A 23524-nucleotide genomic window follows, 5' to 3' on the forward strand; every position below is an offset into this window, starting at 1 on the left:
CATGCCGTACAGTCTTTTTAAAGACAGTGCTAAAGAACATCGGGAATGATACTGGGGGTATTAGGGTGAACCATTCTCATATGTTCTTTTACATAGAAAGTTCCGTGGGTAGAGGCGGTTTATTTCTCACATTACGGCAGAAATGAATGGTGTATTCGCTAGTGTCAAGGCGAGTCGTAGTGCCTTTACATCACACCTACACCGATGTGACGAAAGTCATGAGATAGAAATTTGCATGTATACAGATGACGGTAGTATCGCGTACACAAGGTATAAAAAGGCAGTGCATTCGCGGAGCTGTCACTTGTACGCAGATGATTCATGTGAAAAACTTTGCGACGTGAGTATGGCCGCATAACGGGAACTAACAGACTTTGAACGCGGAATGATAGTTTGAGTTAGACGGATGGGACATTCCATTTCGGAAATCGTAAGATATTCAATATTCTACCATCCAAAGTGTCAAGAATGAGCAGAGAATACTACATTAGAGGAATTACGTCTCACCACGGACAACGCAGTGGCCAACGGCCTCCACTGAACGATCGAGAGCAGCGGCGTTTGCGTAGAGGTGTCAGTGGCACCAGACAACCAACACTGCTTAAAATAACCGCAGAAATCAATGTGGGACGTACGAGGAACGTGTTCGTTCGACGAATTTGGCGTTAATGGGCAGTGGTAGTAGACGACCGCCGTGTGTGCATTCGCTAACAACACAGCATTGCCTCTCCTGTGATCGTAACCATGTCGGTTGCACCCTAGGCGACTGGAAAACCGTGGGCTGGTCAGAAGAGCCGCAGTTTCAGGCGGTTAGAGGCGATGGTAGGATTCAAGTGTTGCGCAGAGCCCAGGAAACCATGGACCCTAGTTTTCAACAAGGTACTGTGCAAGCTGGCAGTGGCTCCGTAACGGTGTGGTCGGTGTTGGCATGGAGTGGACTGATTCCTCTGGATGTTCAGCTACTGGGAGACCATTTGCAGCCATTCATGGACGTTATGTTCCCAAACAACGATGGAATTTTTTGGATGACAATGCGCCATGTCACGAGGCCACAGTTGTTCACGTTTGGTTTGTAGAACATTCTGTACAGTTCGAGCGAATGATTTGGCCTCGCGGATCGCCCGACTTGAACCCCATCGAATATTTATGGAACGTAACGTCAGCTGGTGCATAAAATTCTACCCCGACCACACTTTCGCAGTAGAGGTAGCATGGATCAATATTTCTGCAGGGGACTTCCAAAGATTGTTGAGTCCATTCCACGTCGAGTTGCTGCACTACACCGGACGAAAGTAGGTCCGACACGCTATTAGAAGGTACTCGTTGACTTTTGTCACCTCAGTATGTATCAATTCATGATAGTAAGGGGATGCATGAGACAATGAGTCATGATTCTAGCGTGACAGATTTGCGTTCCGATCCAGCAGCAGTTCCTAATAGTGACAGCTGTGGGTAAGAGGTGTCAGCATCGTATGGGCAATAAAATCAGTAACAGTCAAAGCGGTATATTTTGGAAACAAAACTATCTTCTGTAAATATTGCGTATTTGTGTGTTAGTGTAAATGAAGCCATTAATACGAAGTAGTATAATAAATAATTGTTGATATGTTTATTAGCTGAGTATACGTTAGCGTGAGAAATGTATGTAGACAGCATGAGTGAATCATATGCTGATGGGAAATTTGTAAAGTGCAGTTCGTCATTTTATGGTACGGGGGAGACAAGAAACATTTTATGATAATTAAGTTATTTAAAGAGGGAATTATTTTGATGTTTGTCGATTTTATAAATATGTTTCTTTAATAAATTGCTAGTCTGAGCATTGTGATTGGTTCATAATGAAAAAACGCGTCATAGCGCGGGTTTATACTGACATCACGTGGTGTAATGTTTCTCAGCCAATTATAAGATTGGATGTCTGCGCGTATTTGATGAATTAAAGAACTGATTTGTGAAGTCTGAGTTCAGTTCGGAGGTCAGCCACTATGACGATGGGACGTGAGAAGTAGGGGCTCTGAATAGATTTTGCGCAATTACGAGTTGAATTTTGACCGTGGAGCGCCGCAAACAAATCGCCAACGAATGATAAAGACAAACGCCGGAAATCCTGGTTTTTATCTGTGAAATGTGCCATTTTATACAAGCTTTGTCTAAGAACTGCACATTCGATGAGATAATATTAGAGCGAGCATTGTTTCGTAAGCTTTCTGTTAACTGGTTCGGTTAATTACCAGAAGGTGTGAGTGAATGTGATTGCATGAGAATAATGAAACTGTAACTTTCTGATTATCACGGATTTGATGGTGTTTTGTGTAAAAGAGGTAGAAATATATCGAAATTTTCATTAAAGAACTAATCAACCTTTAATAACTCCACCAAGTTGATACTAAAAATAATTTGATACAGTCTGTAGAGGTGTGTAGTGTGCCTATTTTCCGCCACAGCTTTCTCTAGCCGAGCAACATTACCCATTTTATAACATGCGAGACGTGAGGACTGGACTGCAGAACGAGAAGTTCACCGCTAGTTGAGTAGACGTTCCTGTAGGCAGAACATCGTGATTGTGCCGCTGCAAAGGCTGTTTAGGAAATATTGAAACCGCTAAAATTAAACAATGTCCCAGGGCCTTATGTAAATTGTATCAGAATCTGTATAAAATTTGTCGTTGAGTTCGGCCCTATTTCAAACACAATAACCCATAAATCCCTGATTTGGAAGCAAGCACAGGTCTCACCTATTTACGAAAGGGTAGCAGAAGTGATCCATAATACAACTGACCAATATTTTTGTTTTGTTTTTTCGTCTATATGTTGTAAAATAGTGCGGATTATCGAACAGAATGATTTTCTTCATATCAACCAGCATGGATTTCTAAACGTGGGTCATGCGAAAATTGCACATGTCATCCTGAAACCTGTTGGTCAAAACAAACCCGTGAGTAAAGAGAGATTAATGCAGTACTTTCGAACTTTAGAGAAACACTTCCTCGGTAAAACGTCAACGTTTATAATCGAAAATACGATCTTATGGGTGTTGGTAGTGCATTATGGATTCCTTATTAAGAATTATGGAGCATGTTACTTTTAAATGGAGATATGTTGATATGAGAGGAAAAAAATTAAAAAATAGAAAATTGTTGAACGGACAGGGTCAGTTAACTAAAACTGAAATACAAAACTTGCATTTGTACTATGGGCAGGTAATTAGGAGAAATAAAAAAAATCTGGAGCCAATGGAGAGAGATGTTTGGGCCGTATTCTTCCGTAAGTCCTCTACCGATGATAAGCCATGTCATGGATTGTGTCCATCAGGAGAAAATTCGTGTTGCAAATACAATAGGGCTCAGGCAACTGGAGAATCTTATTCTCACCAGCATTCTCTTCCTGCTGCTGTTATTACAGCAATTAAACCTATTTTCAGAGACTTTGCTCAACGTGACCTTCTAAGGAAATGTCTGCATGGGCAGACACAAGACCTAAATGTATGTTTCAACAGCGTAATTTGGAACTGCATTGCCAAAACTGAATTTGTAGGCATGCATACAATGAAACTTGGAGTTCATGATGCTGTTATTACATTCAGTTGTGGTAATATTGGAAAGTGTTGGGTACTGAAAAAGCTGGGAATTAATCCTGGTGAAAATATGATCACTGGGCTGCAACATTGAGATTAAATGAGGATAGCCAATGCAGACAGGTCTACATCTAATATGGCCTAGAAAGCAAGACAAACATCCAGGAAGGTGAAAAAGAAGCTGGAAGACCTTCTACAGGCCAAAGAAGGGCCATCATATGCAGCAGAACAGTTTTAATTAATAGTAACTAACAAATTTCAAAAGTTTTTTCTTTAAAGTCAGTTTCCCACAAACTAAAATTTTCAGTACCTATGCCCCATTTATCAGAAACTATCGTAGATAAATGAGGGAAATTTTCGGGAACTCTGCATAATATACACTCCTGGAAATGGAAAAAAGAACACATTGACACCGGTGTGTCAGACCCACCATACTTGCTCCGGACACTGCGAGAGGGCTGTACAAGCAATGATCACACGCACGGCACAGCGGACACACCAGGAACCGCGGTGTTGGCCGTCGAATGGCGCTAGCTGCGCAGCATTTGTGCACCGCCGCCGTCAGTGTCAGCCAGTTTGCCGTGGCATACGGAGCTCCATCGCAGTCTTTAACACTGGTAGCATGCCGCGACAGCGTGGACGTGAACCGTATGTGCAGTTGACGGACTTTGAGCGAGCGCGTATAGTGGGCATGCGGGAGGCCGGGTGGACGTACCGCCGAATTGCTCAACACGTGGGGCGTGAGGCCTCCACAGTACATCGATGTTGTCGCCAGTGGTCGGCGGAAGGTGCACGTGCCCGTCGACCTGGGACCGGACCGCAGCGACGCACGGAAGCACGCCAAGACCGTAGGATCCTACGCAGTGCCGTAGGGGACCGCACCGCCACTTCCCAGCAAATTAGGGACACTGTTGCTCCTGGGGTATCGGCGAGGACCATTCGCAACCGTCTCCATGAAGCTGGGCTACGGTCCCGCACACCGTTAGGCCGTCTTCCGCTCACGCCCCAACATCGTGCAGCCCGCCTCCAGTGGTGTCGCGATAGGCATGAATGGAGGGACGAATGGTGACGTGTCGTCTTCAGCGATGAGAGTCGCTTCTGCCTTGGTGCCAATGTTGGTCGTATGCGTGTTAGCCGCCGTGCAGGTGAACGCCACAATCAGGACTGCATACGACCGAGGCACACAGGGCCAACACCCGGCATCATGGTGTGGGGAGTGATCTCCTACACTGGCCGTACACCACTGGTGATCGTCGAGGGGACACTGAATAGTGCACAGTACATCCAAACCGTCATCGAACCCATCGTTCTACCATTCCTAGACCGGCAAGGGAACGTGCTGTTCCAACAGGACAATGCACGTCCGCATGTATCCCGTGCCACCCAACGTGCTCTAGAAGGTGTAAGTCAACTACCCTGGCCAGCAAGATCTCCGGACCTGTCCCCCATTGAGCATGTTTGGGACTGGATGAAGCGTCGTCTCACGCGGTCTGCACGTCCAGCACGAACGCTGGTCCAACTGAGGCGCCAGGTGGAAATGGCATGGCAAGCCATTCCACAGGACTACATCCAGCATCTCTACGATCGTCTCCATGGGAGAATAGCAGCCTGCATTGCTGCGAAAGGTGGATATACACTGTACTAGTGCCGACATTGTGCATGCTCTGTTGCCTGTGTCTATGTGCCTGTGGTTCTGTCAGTGTGATCATGTGATGTATCTGACCCCAGGAATGTGTCAATAAAGTTTCCCCTTCCTGGGACAATGAATTCACGGTGTTCTTATTTCAATTTCCAGGAGTGTAAAAAGCCACCTCTGGTACTACATTCATTAATATTCCCCCATTAGGAAGTTCCCAAAAAACATTTTCAGCAGAAAAACTTAATATTTTTTGTTAATAAATTTAAAAAAGTATTTCGTAAAAACTATAAAATGGATAAAGTAGGTTTTAGTACAGTTGACTCTATTAGCATCATGTAACATACAGTAAAAATATTAAGGTCCTGCATCACATAGTTTTTTTCAGAAATGGGTCAAATACTTGTCTAAATTAACATGGGTTAGATAGGCAGGGTGTGATCCCCTTAATTTATTGTTTTGTCTGGTAGCAGCTACAACTTTTGGCATTGTTCTTTTTATCACAAGTATCTTGATTATCCCCATTGGGGCCAAATTAGCTAATCGCTAAATTATGAAATAATGTGGTTATTTGAAAATAAAACAACAGATTACTTAGGAAAAGACTCCACACAAGAAATTCGTAGCAGACATGGACCCATACATACAAAAGCTGTTAATTTTCTCATAACGTTAAAGTGACCATCCAGGCCGCCATGCACTGTTGCCATTTTTCGGAGTGCACTCAGCCTCGTGATGCCAATTGAGGAGCTACTTGACCGAATAGTAGTGGCTTCGGTCAAGAATACCATCATAATGACCGGGAGAGCGGTGTGCTGACCCCATGCCCCTCCTATCCGCATCCTCCACTGAGGATGACATGGTGGTCAGATGGTCCCGGTAGGCCACTCGTGGCCTGAAGACGGAGTGCATTTTTATAACATTAAAGCAGACGTGAACCCTTCCGCAGATGTGAACCCTTCCACAGATGTTGAATATGACGTGTGCATCATGTTTTTCCTTGCATCCCATGTTCAGAAGACAAGGAGAAGATCTACATTAATATTTAGTAAATGATTAAATACCAGGCAGACAGAGCTGCATCTTTCACCAAGGCAAGTCTGGTTGCCTCAGCTGTCAGTTACAGCTCCGGTGTGTAGGCTCTCAGCCACAATTTTGTATAGCCTGTCTTGGCCATCAAAATAATGTAGCGAAACGTCATTTCTACATCTGGATACGTACTTTGTAAAGCACTTTGAAGCGGATGACACAGGGTACATATGATGTTACCACTGTTCGAATTACTTCCAGTTCCAGTTTATGTAATGGAAAGCTTTGTTCCGTAAATTGAATTATTAAAAAGAAACCTTTTGTTGAAGTCAAAAGGATTTTGAAGCAGGGAAATTCGCACTAGGTCAACAAATATTGAATAAAGTTTGGTATGAGATATCTAATTCCATTGTCAAGACATTTATCAAGTGGACAAGAATTCCTGCACAGCATTTCATGTATTAGCCAAGGATCAAGTAACGTAGAAAACAAGCCTCTTTCAGACTAGAAATGGAGTAATTCATTCTCATTCGTCATGTGTCCTACAGTTGTTGAAATGGAAAGAGATTAGTGTGTGCCACGGAATTTAGGTACTGGCAGGAACTTCTGATTGTGCACAATTTGAGTGTTATATGTAAACACAAGTTGCCTCAAAGAGTAGGCAAGCATTAAAAGACTGAAATGTGTTTAGTATACTTTAGAAATGAAGAAACAACTGAAATACCAGACCTGTTTCCAGTACTTTTTAAAAATAGTATGTTTAGAGAGACTATCTTGCACACTTGAATCTCAAATATTCGAAGCACAGATTAGAACTTGTAACGTCCAACATCGTGGAGTGGAGATTACAGATTTATGTTTACCTGTGATCATTCTTTGATTGTAATTTACATTGTAAATTTATTAAGTATTTGATAGTGATTAGTTTGGTAGATACTTCCTGAAGTTACTAATAAAGATGTATTTCAGTTTAGTTCAGATTTCATAAAATGTAGTGGCATCAAGTAATAAACTATTTCCTTGGAAAAGATTGATGACTATAATTAAATGGGTCCAATTTGACATAACTAATAATCACATTTTATTCGAATTAATGGGCTATACTGTATGAATAAATGTATCAACCCATCAGCATTTGAAAGTGATAATTAGGACCAGAAGGCCATTATAGCTGTCAATACTTTTTAAGAGGAACATCTGTGCAGATTTTCAACCAAATATTAGTTTTTTCTAACTGTCTGCTGTGATATAAATATCTTTTTTCTAGGTGTCTGCAAGGTTTACACAGGCTTCTCTTAGTGCATCTTAACTTTCCATAGTCCATTGCTCTGTAGAAATTTCTATCCACTCCCTCGCTAGTGTAGCATCATTTACAATATTCGTCCATTAGTTTTTGTGACCAGTGACCTGTGGATGGTAGGATAGGTAAGACACAAATCTTAATTTGTCCCAAAACGTGCGTGAGCTACAACAAAAGGATGTCTGAAGATTAGTAGCTGTCACTTACAATAGGTGGCTAATGAAGTACAGATTTGACGTAGAAGTTCACGTAGTATGCATTAGAGTTCTACGGTCCCTATCTGGTATTTTCGTACAGCTATTGGGGTGATAATTGTGGTTCTTATACTCCTAATGTTTGACTTTGCAGTACTCCCACTGCCTGTTATTCTTCTACATTTCATTTCTATGAAACACTCTGACAAATTTACAACCTTTTGGGCCCTAAACTTGATTAAGGTAGTGTGCTCCCAATTTATAACCTAGTTTTGAGGATCTTTTGATACATTTGGCTACCTAGCATTTGTTTACATGATTTTTCATTTCCAAAGATGCACTGATATGACAGTTTTCTCTGCTTTTCTGCAGAGGCATGGAGGACGACAAGAGTAATGATGACAGCGGTGGTTTGGTTACCAACATTTCCATGGCTGCAGTAAAGGGCAACAGAACACAGTGCACAACCAAGGCGGAAGCATGCTGTGGGAATAAAACTGGTACAAGGAGTCTGCAGCAGAGACATGGGTTCCGCAAAAAGACATTCCCACTGTTGCAGGAACTGATGGGCCACGCACCTGCGGACAAACGTGAACTTCTGCGGTCGTGCAACGTGTGTCACAAAACATTCGCAACGAGTGGCAGTTTGAATAGGCATATCCGTGTGCATACTGGCGAACGGCCATACAGCTGTGGCGTTTGCAATAAGTCATTCAAGGAAAGTGGGGCACTTAAGCGGCATTTGAATCTGCACACTGGTGAACGCCCATACAATTGCGACATTTGCAACAAGACATTCAGGCAAAATAGTGACCTGAAACAGCATTTGCGGTTCCACACTGCTGAACGCCCGTACATCTGTGGCGTTTGCGACAAAACATTCAAGAAAAATAGTCACCTGAAGAAGCATTCCCGGTTGCACACTGGCGAACGCCCTTACGCCTGTGATGTTTGCAACAAGACATTCGTGGAAAGTGAGGCACTGAAACGTCATTCGCATCTGCACACTGGTGAACGCTCCTACATCTGTAGTATTTGCAAGAAGACATTCAACCAAAGTACTCACCTGAAGAAGCATTCAATGTTGCACACTGGTGAGCGCTCATAAAGCCTCAGGGATCTGGAGCAAGACATGCTGCTGCACATTTCTGAAGGCCCTGTAGATGTAATGCGTGTCGTGAGAGGTGCAGGAATATCAGGAACCCGAGGGGAATATTAGCAGATGTACATTGATAAAATACAATAGTGTTGCAACATTCGTTGCAAGAAATTCTCAATTAGATCACCTCAGGAAACCATCTAGTTCTTAACTGGAGGAAACTCCCGTGTGCTTGTGATGTATTTCCTTAGAGATTCAAAATGGTTCAAATGCATCTGAGCAGTATGGGACTTAACATCTGAGGTCATCACTTCCCTACAACTTAGAACTCCTTAAACCTAACTAACCTAAGGACATCACACACATCCATGCCCAAGGCAGGATTCGAACCTGTGACCATGGCAGTCGCGCGGTTCCGGACTGAAGCGCCTGGAACTGCTCAACCACAGTGGCCGGCTCCTTAGAGAGTCATAGACTAGAAAGTTGTTACTTTTGCACACATGACTCATGACACCTGCCTAAAAATTGTGATTGCTGCTAGGGATATGAATGTGCTCTAAGAAGATGAGGAGAAGTGGCTTAAAATACATTTGAAATCTCACATCTATCACGGTTCATATGTCTGTTAATTAGGTCATGTAAGGTATTGAAAAATTTTTCGTTGTCACATTTGAAAGATAAGATTACATATTTAATTGGTCGTTTTTTGTATGTTCATATTCGCAGCCTATCTCTACTTTATCTGAAGGCTGCACCACTTTGATTTCGCTACTGAAGCATTGTGCTGTGCTACTTTGGCACAGTGATTTCTAGCACGATTGCAGATATGTACATGTAATGACACAAAACAAAAACATAACTTGAGTTTTTCCATTGTCTTTCCTTTCGATATGATTGAAAAATGTGGTTTTGACTCATCTGTTGCAATGACACTGGGCCATCTCCTCCATTGAAAGTTTCAGTTCCGAGTATTGATGGGAAGTTGATCCCGAAATTGTGCTTACGTTTTGAAATAAGAATTCCGCCTCTCGTTTTAGGTGATAGAGAGATGAGTGTGGAAAAGGTTTTACATAAATGTACTACTGCACATTGTAGTAGTAAAGAAAACTACATTATGTATTAGAATGGTGGTTCACCTTTAATTTTCACTGTGATCAGCCACTGATAGGTAATTGTGTTGATTGTTTTTGAACCATATATTTTATATTCGGGCAGGGTAATATATTATAAAATTCTTAACAAAAAAGGGCTCTCTCTCTCTCTCTCTCTCTCTCTCTCTCTCTCTCTCTCTCTCTCTCTGTGTGTGTGTGTGTGTGTGTGTGTGTGTGTGTGTGTGTGTGTTTGTTTAAATATTGCCCAGAAAACTCGTTTCTGTTAATATTGTCATCAGTTACTCTATGATATTACTCATGGTTACTACTAACTCAGTTTTGAAATACCAGACAGCCCAAAAGTATCCAAATACTTCCAGTATGTTTCGGTATATCTGCCTAACAGTTTATCTTCCTTGTGCAATAGTTATAATATCTGCCTTGCATACACAATGCAAAAAAAGGAAATCTCAAAAAATGAAAGAAATTCATCAAAACTCATTATACCAGGCACACCTGGAATAAGGCATTAGAATCAGGTGTTTTACTTTTCGGTATGACCTAAACATCTGTACAAATGAAACTGCATACTTGTTGTGTACATAATTAAATTTTGAAAAAAAAAATGTGCTAATTTTTATTCTCCATCGCGTATTGAACAAATGAGTAAGAGATCATCATTTATAATACCTACAAGGATTGGGTGAAGATGCTGTCACTTTTAAAGTAATAATTAACATGTAAATAATAAAACAATTACGCTGTTAAATGTCTGAAATCGAAAGGATTCCTGTGATGGTTTTTAACCTGTTAAGTGGGTAGTTTGCGCGCGCGTGCCTCTTCCACAGTGGGTAATATACGCCAGCACGCCAATTTGCAGTGATGCTGCGCACTGTTCTCACGTTTTCCTTCGCGTTTTCATTGTTGAATTTAAATTGATATTGGGTGGAAATGAATAAAATATATTGCAGAAGTTAACAAAACTGTATTTTCACAATTTTACATATCGTTTTCAGTGTGAAACATTTTAAAACAAGGTGCTGCACACAAGGAAACTTCGCATTCTGCGCACCAGTATGAAGTCTCTTTGCGAAGGCCTTTTCTCGTACACACCACACATCTCATTGTTGGTATTTCCTTCGTTGTGGGTGGCAGAAGGTCTGGAAAATGCCTGACTGTAAGGTGTGTTGCTTTTGGTGTTCGAGGTGGGTGTCCTACTGATGTCCCTTGATATGGTGAAGATATGGTCAACTGTTCACCAAGCCTAATCAGGAAGCTCATTCTACTTTGTTCGCCACCGTGCTTCTTGTACAGAATGTATGCATTGTAGCATGCAATGTCCAACAAATGGCGGAAAAGCTTCTGATAGTATTTTTTCAGCCTGCTTCTGGCCATCTGGTAGCTTTGTAACTGAGAATCGCACCTATCTCTGCCCTCCGTATTCTTGTTGTAGTCAACGACAACTTTTGGCTTTTAAACGATTCCCTTCTTTGAGTTCACATTTACAAATTTATCATCATGGAAGGTGCTGACCATAACAACGTCTCTTTTGTCTTTCCGTTTCATTACCATCTGCTTGCCTTTGTACCCTGTTATGTGCACCCCTTTCTTCAATTTTTCCTTTTTTACGAAGTCAGGGAAGCCCTTCCTGTCTTGCCACGGTGTGCCGACAACATCAGTGCTATTGCTGGTTAGTTTGTCCACCAAATCTGTACTGGTGTACCAGTTGTCAAGATAAATACAGTGGCCTTTCCCGAGTAGATCTTGTGCAAGCTCCAAAACAATTCGAGACATTATTTTTTCGTCTGGATAGTGGCTACCATAATTAGTGTCCTTTCCAGTGTAAACAATAAAGTCCCATACATACCCGGAACTGCTTTCACAGAGTTAGTACAATTTGATGCCAAATCTGCTACGCTTTGATGGAATATATTGCTTCCATCCTATCCGTCCTTTCCAGAACAACAACGATTCGTCAATGGTGATGTTCCTTTCTGGCATGTACGCTGATCTGAATTTACGCCGCAGATGCTCCACAATGGTGTGAATTTTGAATAGTTTTCTTCTGATAGTGCCTATTGGATCATATGAGGTATTGTCAGCAAAGTGGAGGAATTTCAATAGAAGATGAAACGGCTTTTCAATAATCACTTTCCTGAAGAAAGGTATGTCAACTGTTCCCTCTTTGAAAAGTACATTTTGTGGTCTGGTTTGTGAAGAATTCCTTGAAGTACAAGCATTCCAATAAGTGTTTTTACCTCGTCGCGTGTAGTATTCTGGCAACTGTGAACCCTGGAGCGTGCTGCTAAATTGGGATGAGAAGCTATGAACTGTTCTGCATATAATTTCGTCTGTTCAACTATCATTGTGCACAAAGCGTCATCCACAAAACACATAAAACTACTCATCACATCGTTTTGTTTTGGAGGCACAACTGTACCACTATTACCACTGAACAAATATTGAATACGAACTGAACTAGCACGTACAAATTCACTAGGTACCGTCTGCTGCAGTAGTGTCTCGTCGTCAGATGTTTCTGAATCGAAGTCACTTTCACTAGCCTCAACATCTGTACCTTGAAAACTTTCAGAACTGTCACTGAAATTATCGTCACTTTCTAAAAGCAGCTTCTCAATCTCCGAATCTGATAAACGACTTCTTTTCGCCATTGCAAAAAATCACTCACTAACGCTGTGGTAAACACAGACGAAAAAGGCATTTTCTCGAAGCGCGCTCGGGTGGACAATGTTATTACTAGCCTAGAACACGCTGTATTGCGTGACAAGAGCTGCCATCTAGTGGACGAAGCTCAACTAATATCACAGTGTCAACAGCAGGCCGATAACTCGTCATTCCCACTAGCTACTAGCCACAGAACACAGTGGATGGATATATCCGTCGAACCCACTGTGCAATAGCAGAACGTGGACGGATATATCCGTCATGCCCACTTAAAAGGTGAACGAATTGTACTGCTTTGAGGAGGGATAAATTGAGATTGCAGTGTTGAACTTTGGCAGGGCACTGTTGCAAATATCATTAAATTAGAGTCAAAATCTATTGCACATTTGTTATTAAATACAAATTGACTACAATTTTTGAGTGTATCTGCAAGTGAGACCATGTATATCGGAAAAAATTACTTCAAAATTGTAGATTGTAGCATTGTATGTGCATTTGGTGCAGTTACCTCATACATGTTTCACAAATCACATCATAATTGGTATGATCATATATTGTGCTGTTTTGATAATTTTTTAACCTGACAGGTCCTACAGAACGCGTAATTCTTACTACATCTCCATTAGCAATCTTAATTTTGACTTTGTAGAAGCTTTGACAATGACATTCCCCCCCCACCCCCACCCCCAAGAAAACATTCTTTCATACTCTAGAGCATTTCTATAACATATCCCTATCATTCTTTCTTATTCTAGAGTATATCTGTGCCACTCAAGGAATATTATTGAGGATTTTCTGATGAAACTAACTAGTGTGTAATTCATAACTCATTTTGTAATAAACTGTGTGTTAAGAACTCCAGTTTTGTAGTCTTCATATCTCAGCGTATATCCCAGTCAATCAATGGGACAAGGTGGTCTAGTTGCATGTCCCACATGGTCGCTGGACCTCAGCCCTTTAAATGTGTATCCTATGGGGCCACTGTAAAAAAGTTGTGTATGCAGCTATCCGTCACGGCATTCAGTTACAGCAGGATGTGTCAACTTCATGCCGGCAGTGTGAGTGGGACTCGTGTGGGCCAAGGGTAGGGCTGTATCAGCTTTGCTCGGTCCTTCCTGGAGGAAGTATTCGGTGCAGCGCAATGTTTCATTTATTGTTGCAGTGTGGCATTCTTCGGTCGGCATCTCTCTTCAGTTCTGCAGAATCGTGGCTTCTGCGCTATTTATCCTTCACTGTTTGTTGTATGAGAGACTTTCACATGTCCAGAGCTTTGATTGCACAAAAAGAGGTACTCTAGCGATCTGTCATCACAAGTATTTAAAAATGAATGAGAATGAAGAGAATCCTCAATATCTATTGTGCAGTCGCATGAGCGACAGGAACGGCAAATTTTCTATGAAACAACTTTACAATACCATGATGAAAGAATTTAATTTAAAGCAAAGACTTGCTACCATCAGTGGATGGGATTCGTTGTTGTGTACGTCAAGAGGCACTTTTCGCTAAATTCCCAGGCATGCAGCCCTTGAAATTGATGATACGAATAGAAAAATTTCTGAAATTGTACGCATTATTTTACTGTCAGTTGCAACAGTTTTCGATGGAATTGAATAAACAGTATGGCAAATTTATTTATTGTTACAGGGTACATTGGGTAAGTCAAGAGACGTGCCTGGAACTACTTTCCGATTTAAAACTCGCTGTTGTTAATTTTGTGAAGAAACATGTAATGCATGAACTAAAATGAGGACATCTGAAGCGGACTGCAGATGTCGCATTTTAAGTGAACATAACTGCACGCAGTCTGCAACGTGAGAAAGATCTTATTATTCATTTGGTGAGGATGCATTTTAAAAGAGAATCGTATTATAGAAGAGACACATTCTGACTAACACAGTCCAGTTCCCTAAACTCATTGACGATAAACAAAGTTTGGATGATTTACTGTGGACTTGAAAGAATTACAAGGACAGTTTTGTAACCGTTTTGAGTACACTTTCAGTCTTACATTGGTTTTCGACCCTGTTTCATTTGAAAAGCGCCCCGTTGCATGTGCAAATGTAACTGGCTGATCTGGAAGATAATTCTGGTTTTGAACATGAATTCTGGTATGTAAAGACTGTCCATAATGTTATACATTGCTTTCTCCACAAACAGTTCTCAAACATGATAAATGTTTCATTTGACATGTGTGTGTGTGTGTGTGAGAGAGAGAGAGAGAGAGAGAGAGAGAGAGAGAGAGAGAGAGAGAGAGAGAGGAGAAATAGTCCGTGTCATTCCATATGCTGACATTTTGTACCATATAAAAGTTATATTACGTCTTCAGTGTGCCACAAATAATTGAGAAATATGAACTGTAAAACCAAGTCGTATGCAGTGTGACTGCACTGCTATTTAAAAGCAGTGTGTACATAGTTTGCCCCTCTTCCCCCCCCCCCTCCCCCCCGCACACTTTCACAGTGTGCCGTCCCAGTGGGGGAAACGTGCAGTGAAGCTGAGCACCATGGCACTCGTGCCGTGCTAGGGTGTGGCTTGTGAGCTGAATTCTTGGCTGCCCCTGATCTGCAGTCATTCACGGCAAGCCCCATCCAACAACAACTTTAGAAGACAGGCGAACAGCTGTAATTGTTAAATATTTACAAACTTTAGATCACTTGTGGTGTGTCATGAAGTTCATTGAGTAGGTGCTGTAAAACCACGGAGTCAGACAAAAGCCATATGTTTTCATAAAGTTAAGTTGTTGTAGTAAACATACTTGGCAGATTTAAACAGCTTTTGAGTGGAGCCGGGTTTGGTGAAGTAATTATGTGAGGCCTTTGACCTATACCATGCAGATGTGAGGATATCTCACAGTTAAAAGCAATTGAGATAGTAGATGGAAAGAAAGACTGTCCACATATAGGCTTTCATGGGCAGTATTTGCGTCAGTGATTAATTGTTTTTTGGGCATTAAGTCGTGGACCAAGGCATGCTTCTTGTGTGGCTGACTTTTCATTTCCTAATGCTGGACACATCATTAGAGATTATAAAGACTCACATAGCTTTATCAAGGTTATACAAGCTCAATGAGCTGACCTTGCTAATTGTACATTGATGGTTGTTATGAAGAGATAGAAATTGGAGGGAGTAACTTCAATATTCATGTGTATTGTTTGTGATATCTCTGAATTTTGAGTGTGAGACTCTCTGTGATGCTGTACTGCATACTCTGCTTTTCCCCATGGCCTATTCCATCTTAAAACTCATGCGTTAGATGCTGTTTGGTACTTTACACTTGTGACAGGCTGTCATTACATTGTATCGTATTTGCACTGAGGGTCAACAGGCAACTTTGCACCGGTCACTGATCTGCAAGTTTCACTATATTTACCTTCTAGTTTCTAACGATTTTTTTTCTCCCCATACAAACATCAATCGTATGAGAACAGCATCCTGCCGCTGCAGTCATAAAGTATGTCCCCTGTCACTGATGTATGTCGTTTATAGTATTCTCCAGTCACCCTAATTTGAGGTAGCCCTGACATTGTTTTCGCTTTCGGAGAGGCCTTTCAGTTAATGAAAATTTACAGAATTATTTTTTTCTAGGAATTCTTGAAACAAGTTGCATGTATATGCCAGTATTCTGCATATAAGTATAACTACAGAACATTACCAAAGGATGTATTGAAGTCATCAACCGCAGCATCAACCTGAGCCCCGCTATCGACTGCACTGTGAATCTCAAGAATGGACAGAGTGCATTGGGTTTCATGTGATTGGTATGTAAGGAAACTTTTTTTTTTTTGATGTATCGATGTTTTTGAATTAGCACAAACGCCGTCATTACGATCCATGACTGTACACCATACTCAAGCCAGTGGAATAGGTCTGAGGGTTTCTGTAGAATTTTGTAGTGACTTGGCACACTTTATTGTGTCGAGAATCGATTATGAGCTACTCTATCGTCCAATCTAAATTTAGAATTGAGTGGGCTCTCGTTTTACGTGTCACTTCATCTGTTCAGGTACTTGAATGGATTCCAGTTCTGCACCGACTTGTTACCCTATGCGTAATTTCTCCATGTGTCAGAGTGTTAAAACTATCACACTAAATTATGTTCATGTTTGTTGAAGCAGTTTTGGAAGACTGGATTCAGAATTTAAGTCTTTATTTTTTCGGGCAATTGGTTTTTTAACGCTGTGTAGAACTCGTCAGTAAAACTCGTCAGTTGGGAGGCAGCTTCTATTTCTGCTGCAGTACATCACAGTATACTGTTTCGTTTGTGAGTTATAACGAGCTTCTGACAAGAAATGACTTGTTTTCATTTACTTTTAGCATTTTAGATATAATCATTTTGTTGGTGGCCCTTTGCTCACATCTCCAGGTGATCCTGGTTTTAGTCACACAGCTTTAATCTTTTCACAATAGACATCACTTGCAGGGGGGAGGGGGGCAATGCGGCGAGCCAAGGGAGGGAGGTCCACATGTCCCATGTATCTCCCAATAATTTCACTGCTATGACCTCCGCAGTTATTCCCCCCCCCTCCCCCCCCCAATTGAGTGAGACCCCCCACTTGTGTAAGTAGGAGGTTACCTCAAGATGCAGCAGGCAGTGAAATGCCTTCCAGGGTCTGACCGAAGGTCATTTTGGTTTGTCTGACAAACAGGTTTCAGGCGCTACTTGTGTTTGATAAAAGGTCATGAGTTAGATGCAGTCACTTGCTCTGTCTCAGAAAAAGCCTCTCAGCCCGCAGGATCTGAGCACTCACAGAGAGTGGGATTACTAACTTGGGAGATTCAACATTTGGTGCATAATGAGTCCCATTTGGAATATGGCTGCCAAGGAGGGGAAGCAATCGATTGTGTAATCTGTTTGTATACCTAGAGGAGTCATTCTAGATGTGTAACAAGTACTTCTGAATGGCAAGAAGACCACATGGTGCAGCTAACTGCAGGTGATGGCTGATGTCGGAACTAATTATGGGCATCACTTTTGATCTGGGGAGATTCTCTTTGGTTTTAAGCATCTGTCTGAATTGGTAAAGACTTCCAGTCTTGCTTGCAAGATGGAGGAAGAGCTCACCATCTGTAACATTATCGACAGGATTGACTGCGGAACTTTGTTGCAAAGCCGAGTAGAGAGTTTGGATCAGAGGTTCAGTCACTTTTGCTACACATAGGCTACAGATTTCTCATCTTGCGCCGTAGGATGTTGGGGTATGCGGTCCTGCTTAATAGGTCACTGGAAGTGGCTATACAGGTGGCGGGGGCCGTGTGGAATGGACTGGACTATTTCTTAGGTTAGACAGTCTCAGAAAGGTACAGAAAGGGCTTCAGTCTCGAAGTTGCAGGATGAACACAGGACGAGAGAAGACATTGCAACAGTTGGTACTGTAGTTGTCGTAGCTGTATTGGGATGAGCTAGTGCTCCAAGCTCTAACAGCAAACACAAGCTCAAATCGTTGTGCATATGGAAAGCTCAGCCAGAATTTTTACAAAGGACCTTTCAGTGTTCAGAAAGGATCGGTTAAATACCATTGGTGCGGGAGTTCGAAAATAGTTCAAATGGCTCTGAGCACTATGGGACTTAACTTCTGAGGTCATCAGTCCCCTAGAACTTAGAACTACTTAAATCTAACTAAACTAAGGACATCACACACATCCATGCCCAAGGCAGGATTCGAACCTGCGATGTAGCGGGTGGGGGAGTGTTTGTTACTGTTATATGTAGTTTATATTGTAGTGAAATTTAAGTAAATAGTCTCTGCGAGTTAGAATGTGTAGGGGTTATACTTAACAATAGGAGTAAAGTAGTATTTGTTTCCTTCTACCGACAGCACCCCCTCCCCCCCTCCGGTGTCACCCGACTCAGAGATTTTGTTTGACGTCAATGATTTTGAAAAGTTAGTTTAGTAGCCCATGCGAGGTGTGAATGGTTGCGAAACCATACTTCACCTCTTAACAACAAATAATCCTGACCAAATAGGGAGCATGAAGATGGATGCAGGTATTAGTGCCCACAAGGTATTTGCTCAGAGAATGAATGCCGTAACATCCAAATCCACAAAAAATAAACACAGAATAAATCTCTTCAAGAAAGCAGATAAAAGTTCGCGTGACGCCTTCTTAAGAGACAACCTTCACTTCTTCCAAACTATGTAAGTGTAGACTAGATGTGGCTTAAATTTGAAGAAATAGTATCAGCTGTAATTGAGAGATTTATACCGTAAAAATTGATAAAAGATGGTACTAATCCCCCATGGCACACAACACAGCTCAGAACGCTGTTGCAGAAGCAACGAAAAAAGCATGACAAGATCAAAATAATGTAAAATCCTCAACGTTGGCAACGTTTTACTGAAACTTGACTTGAGTGCAGGATGCTTCTAATAGCTTCCGTGACGAAACTTTGTCTTGAAATCTGGCAGAAAACCCAGAGTGGTCATATGTGAAGTATAACAGTGGCAAGGCAATCAAAACCTTCACTGTTTGATGCCAATGGTAATATTACCAATGACACACTAAAGCGTAGTGACTAAACACAGTTTTCCGAAATTCCTCCACCAAATATGATGAAGTGAATATTCCAGAATTCGAATCAAGAATACCTGCCTAGATGAGTAGCTTAGAAGAAGATATCCTCCATGCAGCGAAGCAGCTTAAATCTCTTAACAAAGGTAAGTCTTTCTGTCCACATTGTGTACCAGTCAGATTTATTTCAGCGTATGCTGACACTGTACCTCCATACTTAGCAACCATATACATCCGGTCCTTATAGAAAGATGCGTTTCCAAAGACTGGAAAGTTGTACAGGTCACACCAATACCCAAGAAAGAAAAAGAAAATAGGAGTAAACCGATGAATTCGAGACCAATGTCACTGACGTCAATTTGCAGTAGTACCTTGAAACACATAGTGTGTTCGAACATTATGAATTACGTCGAAGAAAATGGTCTATTGAACATGCAACCGATTCAGAAATTATCATTCTTGTGAAATACAACTAATTCTTTATTCTCGCGAAGTAATGAGTGTTGTCAACAGGGAATGTCAACTTGATTCCATATTTTGAGATTTCCGTAAGGCTTTTGGCACTGTTCCTCGTTAGCAACATTTAATCATATTACATGCATATGGTGTGTCGTCCCAGTTGTGCGACTGGATTCGTGATTTCCTGTCAGAAAGGTCACAGTACATAGTAATCGACAGAAAGTCATTGGGTAAAACAGAAGTAATATCTGGCGTTCCCCAAGGAACTGTTACAGGCCCTCCACTGTTACTAATTTGTGTAAACGAGTTAGGAGACAATCTCTGCAGCCCGCTTAGATTGTTTTCAGATGATGCTGTCATTTGCCGTCTAGGGAACTCATCAGCAGATCAAAACCAACTGCAAACAAACAAGATATGTTTATGGCGCGAAACGTGGCGATTGACTCTAAATAAAGAATCCATTAAATTTCGGTATACGATAATCACACGAAACTTAAGGCTGTCAATTGAACTAAATGGTCAGAAATTACAATTACGAACAACTTACATTGGAATGACTGCATAGATATTGTTGTGGGAATGCAAACCAAAGACTGCAGTTTATTGGCAGAAAATATAGAAAATGCAGCTGGTCTACTAAAGAAACTGCGTACACTACACTTGACCGTCATGTGCTATAATACTGCTGTGCTGTATGGGATCCTTACCAGATAGGATTGACGAAGGAGATGGAAGAGGTCCCAAATAGGGCACCTTGTGTTGTATTATAAAGAAGTGGGGAGAGTGTGTCACGGCTGTTATAAGCGAGTTGTTGTGGCAGTTATTAAAACAAACACGTTTTTCGTTGCGACAAGGTCTTTTCACGAAATTTCACCCACCAACTTTTTCCTCTGAACGAGAAAATATTTAATTTCGCCAACCTATGTAGGAAAAAGTGATCATCATAGTACAATAACAGAAAACTGAGCTCACACACACTATTCGTTAGTGGAATGGGAGAGAAAGAGTCCGAAGGCGGTTAGATGAACCCTCTGCTAGCCACGTGTCAGAGTAGTCATGTAGATGCAGAAACATTTAAGAATGAACATCGTGAAATATGGGAGCTACTGAAAGAAACAAAGACATCCTGAGAATTTCAAATGGGAGGATGATGCAACACTGTTGCCTGAGTATGGAGACCGCAAATGTGAACTTATTTTGGATGTCTTCAATAAGTGGCGCCTTTTCAATGTCACTGAGCAACATGTGATCAGAATGTCTCCAGATACACTTGTAGCCCTCTGAGCACCAGATTAACAGTGAGTCACATCTTACTCCCAGCTATATGTGTGGTTTTCCTTCAGACAGAAGCGTAAAGTTTGTAATAACTCACCAAAATACTGGCAATATGTGTAGTAATGAGCCAGGTACGACAGTACGAGGATGACTATGGCAGACATTTAGAGTACTGAATACCAAAGAACGCCAATACTTATATTTTTGCGTTACATGTATGTCTGTGTTAACACATGCCACTCGCGCGTGATCTCCTATTTGTCGCTCAGAATATTCTTCCTTGGTCTACTTATGTCTCATACTCACTACACCGCAATTGTATGTATTGTACAATCGAAATGCTAATGTCATGACAGGGTGAGTTGCGAATCTGTTTGATGTTGATTACTTCGAAATTAAAAGCAGACAGCTGCTTGTATAAGTGCCATCGTTGTGATGTACTGACTCCACACATGGTGGCTAGCATCTGAACTTGGTGCCACAGCCTTACAGTTGATTATCAGCGTCCATTTCTGTACCACTGTATTACCACAGTGGCACAATAAAAGTCCATACCCAAACCGAAGGTGGGATGCAATGTACAATACATGGGAGAGTCAAAAATTAAATACACTTTCGTTCTACACTTTATTTACGAAAAAAACTGGTTTGACATGTTATTTTTCAACATTTTCTCCATCTTTTTCATTGCACTTGGTCCAGCGACCCACAAGCTTGCATATTCCTGCCAAAAAGAAGTTGCTCGCAAAAGCCACTTACGCACCACAATCTTAACCTTGTCGTAACCCAACACTGGTCGCGTCATACTTACTTTAAAAGCTCACGCTCAGATCAGATGTGGTGCGGGATTTAAGGTCATCCATTTCTTGGTACGCGAACGGATGTGGACAGCGCTGAAACAGCGACAGTGTATAGCTTAGATTTTTCAGATCTCTGTTGTAAGAGACAGTATGGAAACACTTGGATGTTAGGCTAAGAAAGTAGGTATGGAGATATAAGGGAAACGAGCCGCTGGGTTGATTTACTGGCCTGATTTTTATCCTTCCCATGTTTGCAATGAACATGCAAAGAATGCAGACGCTGGTTTGTAAAAATGTACATGAGGCTTACTAGATACTCCAATCAGTTACCAGAACGAAGGTCACCCAAGCCTGTAACTGTACTAAGTTTTGGGTGTACACAGTAACGTGTGTTACTACAACCACGAACCTTGGACGTGTCAAGTTCTGTTGGAACCTCAGGTTCAAGTCTTGTCACAGTGCAAGTGACATACAGACACAGATAAATGTAGACAAATGTACAATAGAAATCAATAACCCTAATCTAGAGGCAAGCTTTTTAAGTCCTTCATAGTGTACAAGTTTAACTGAAGACAATGCTCACTCACATGGTGTACACTATAGGCGGAACTCTCTTGAGCGCTGGGCTGCAGAACTCTGCCTTGCTTGGCGTTTGAGAGTTTCTGTATATGGCATTTGGGGCTGTTTTTTGCTTACAGGTAGGACGTGACTGCGTGGATTTTTACCTCCAGTCCGCAATCAGTGAGCTTAGAATCAATGGTATCTCAATTCATATGGCCTCGTAATGGGCTGACGAAAGCGGCTCACACTGTATGCCTCCACCTGAGTTACGTGGCTTACATTTAATAGTCATGCTTAGGCGACTTTTTTTCTGGTAGCCCTCATGGTTGTGATTACAGCCTCCACATTGGACGAAAATCGATGATCTCACACAGCATCTTCGAGCGACCTAGACAAATGAAAGACTGTTGGAACAAAATACGTGCTGCAGGGAGGAGTTTCATTAGCTAAAAATCCGTTGTCTTGATGGTTTCAGTGCTGTGGTGAAATGTGTGTGGGCGGCCGTTGTCATGTAACGGCAACACTTTCTTTGACAGCAGACCTCGTCGTTTGCTGTGATTCTTTCTTTAGCTTGTTTCCACCACCTCAGTGTAAGACTCCTTGTCGGCATTGGTTCCCATTGCTATGCACTCCTCCAACACTGGCCCTTTTGCATCCGAAAAATTATTCACTTAATTATTGCTGCCAATCGCAGTCTGGAATTTTTTGTCTTTGTTGTTCTCGGATGTTTCCACTTTATTCTCTGGCCTTTTGATTCTGTCTGTAGTGGTGGACCAGTGTTTCATGGCCAATGACTGTTAGGTTCAAAAATGTTCAAAAAAATGGGTCAAATGGCTCTGAGCACTATGGGACTCAACATCTTAGGTCATAAGTCCCCTAGAACTTAGAACTACTTAAACCTAACTAACCTAAGGACACCACACACAACCATGCCCGAGGCAGGATTCGAACCTGCGACCGTAGCAGTCCCGCGGTTCCGGACTGCAGCGCCAGAACCGCTAGACCACCGCGGCCGGCGTTCAAAAATGTGCTGTCGTTCCTGTTTAAAGAGTGGAGTTAGCGTTGGCAGATGACAACATGTTTGACCTTGGTCTCTTCTGTAAGCTATCTTGCGTACCCATTGTGCAGTAACTTCATGGGAGCCAAGTTAGTAGGAAGAACCATGAAGATGCTACTATATCGATGGTATCCCTCGACATGCATCCTGCAATATGTCAAGCTAGTCCGTCCACTTTCAAATATCTTGACACAGAAATAAAAATTTATGCGTTACATGCCAGTACCCTGATATTGTGCTGAAAGTTTATGTTGA

The 23524-nt window shown here is 41.8% G+C and overlaps 1 protein-coding gene across 7 annotated transcripts in view; it reads left to right on the forward strand.

Moving 5' to 3' along the window:
• The window catches only part of LOC126106534 (zinc finger protein 3 homolog), a 578052-nt gene that overhangs the window by 239681 nt on the left and 314847 nt on the right, over window positions 1-23524 (forward strand). Inside the window, exon 8 of one of the 7 annotated variants that reach the window (XM_049912864.1) lies at window positions 8105-9352. The exons of the other annotated variants lie outside the window; for them this stretch is intronic. Coding sequence (XP_049768821.1) covers window positions 8105-8840 — 736 coding nt within the window. The 3' untranslated portion in view covers window positions 8841-9352. Of the gene's footprint in view, window positions 1-8104; window positions 9353-23524 lie in introns of those variants that run through there. 7 annotated transcript variants of the gene reach the window in all.

Source organism: Schistocerca cancellata, chromosome 10 (genome assembly GCF_023864275.1).
Source record: "Schistocerca cancellata isolate TAMUIC-IGC-003103 chromosome 10, iqSchCanc2.1, whole genome shotgun sequence".
In the NCBI taxonomy this organism is placed as follows: domain Eukaryota; kingdom Metazoa; phylum Arthropoda; class Insecta; order Orthoptera; family Acrididae; genus Schistocerca; species Schistocerca cancellata.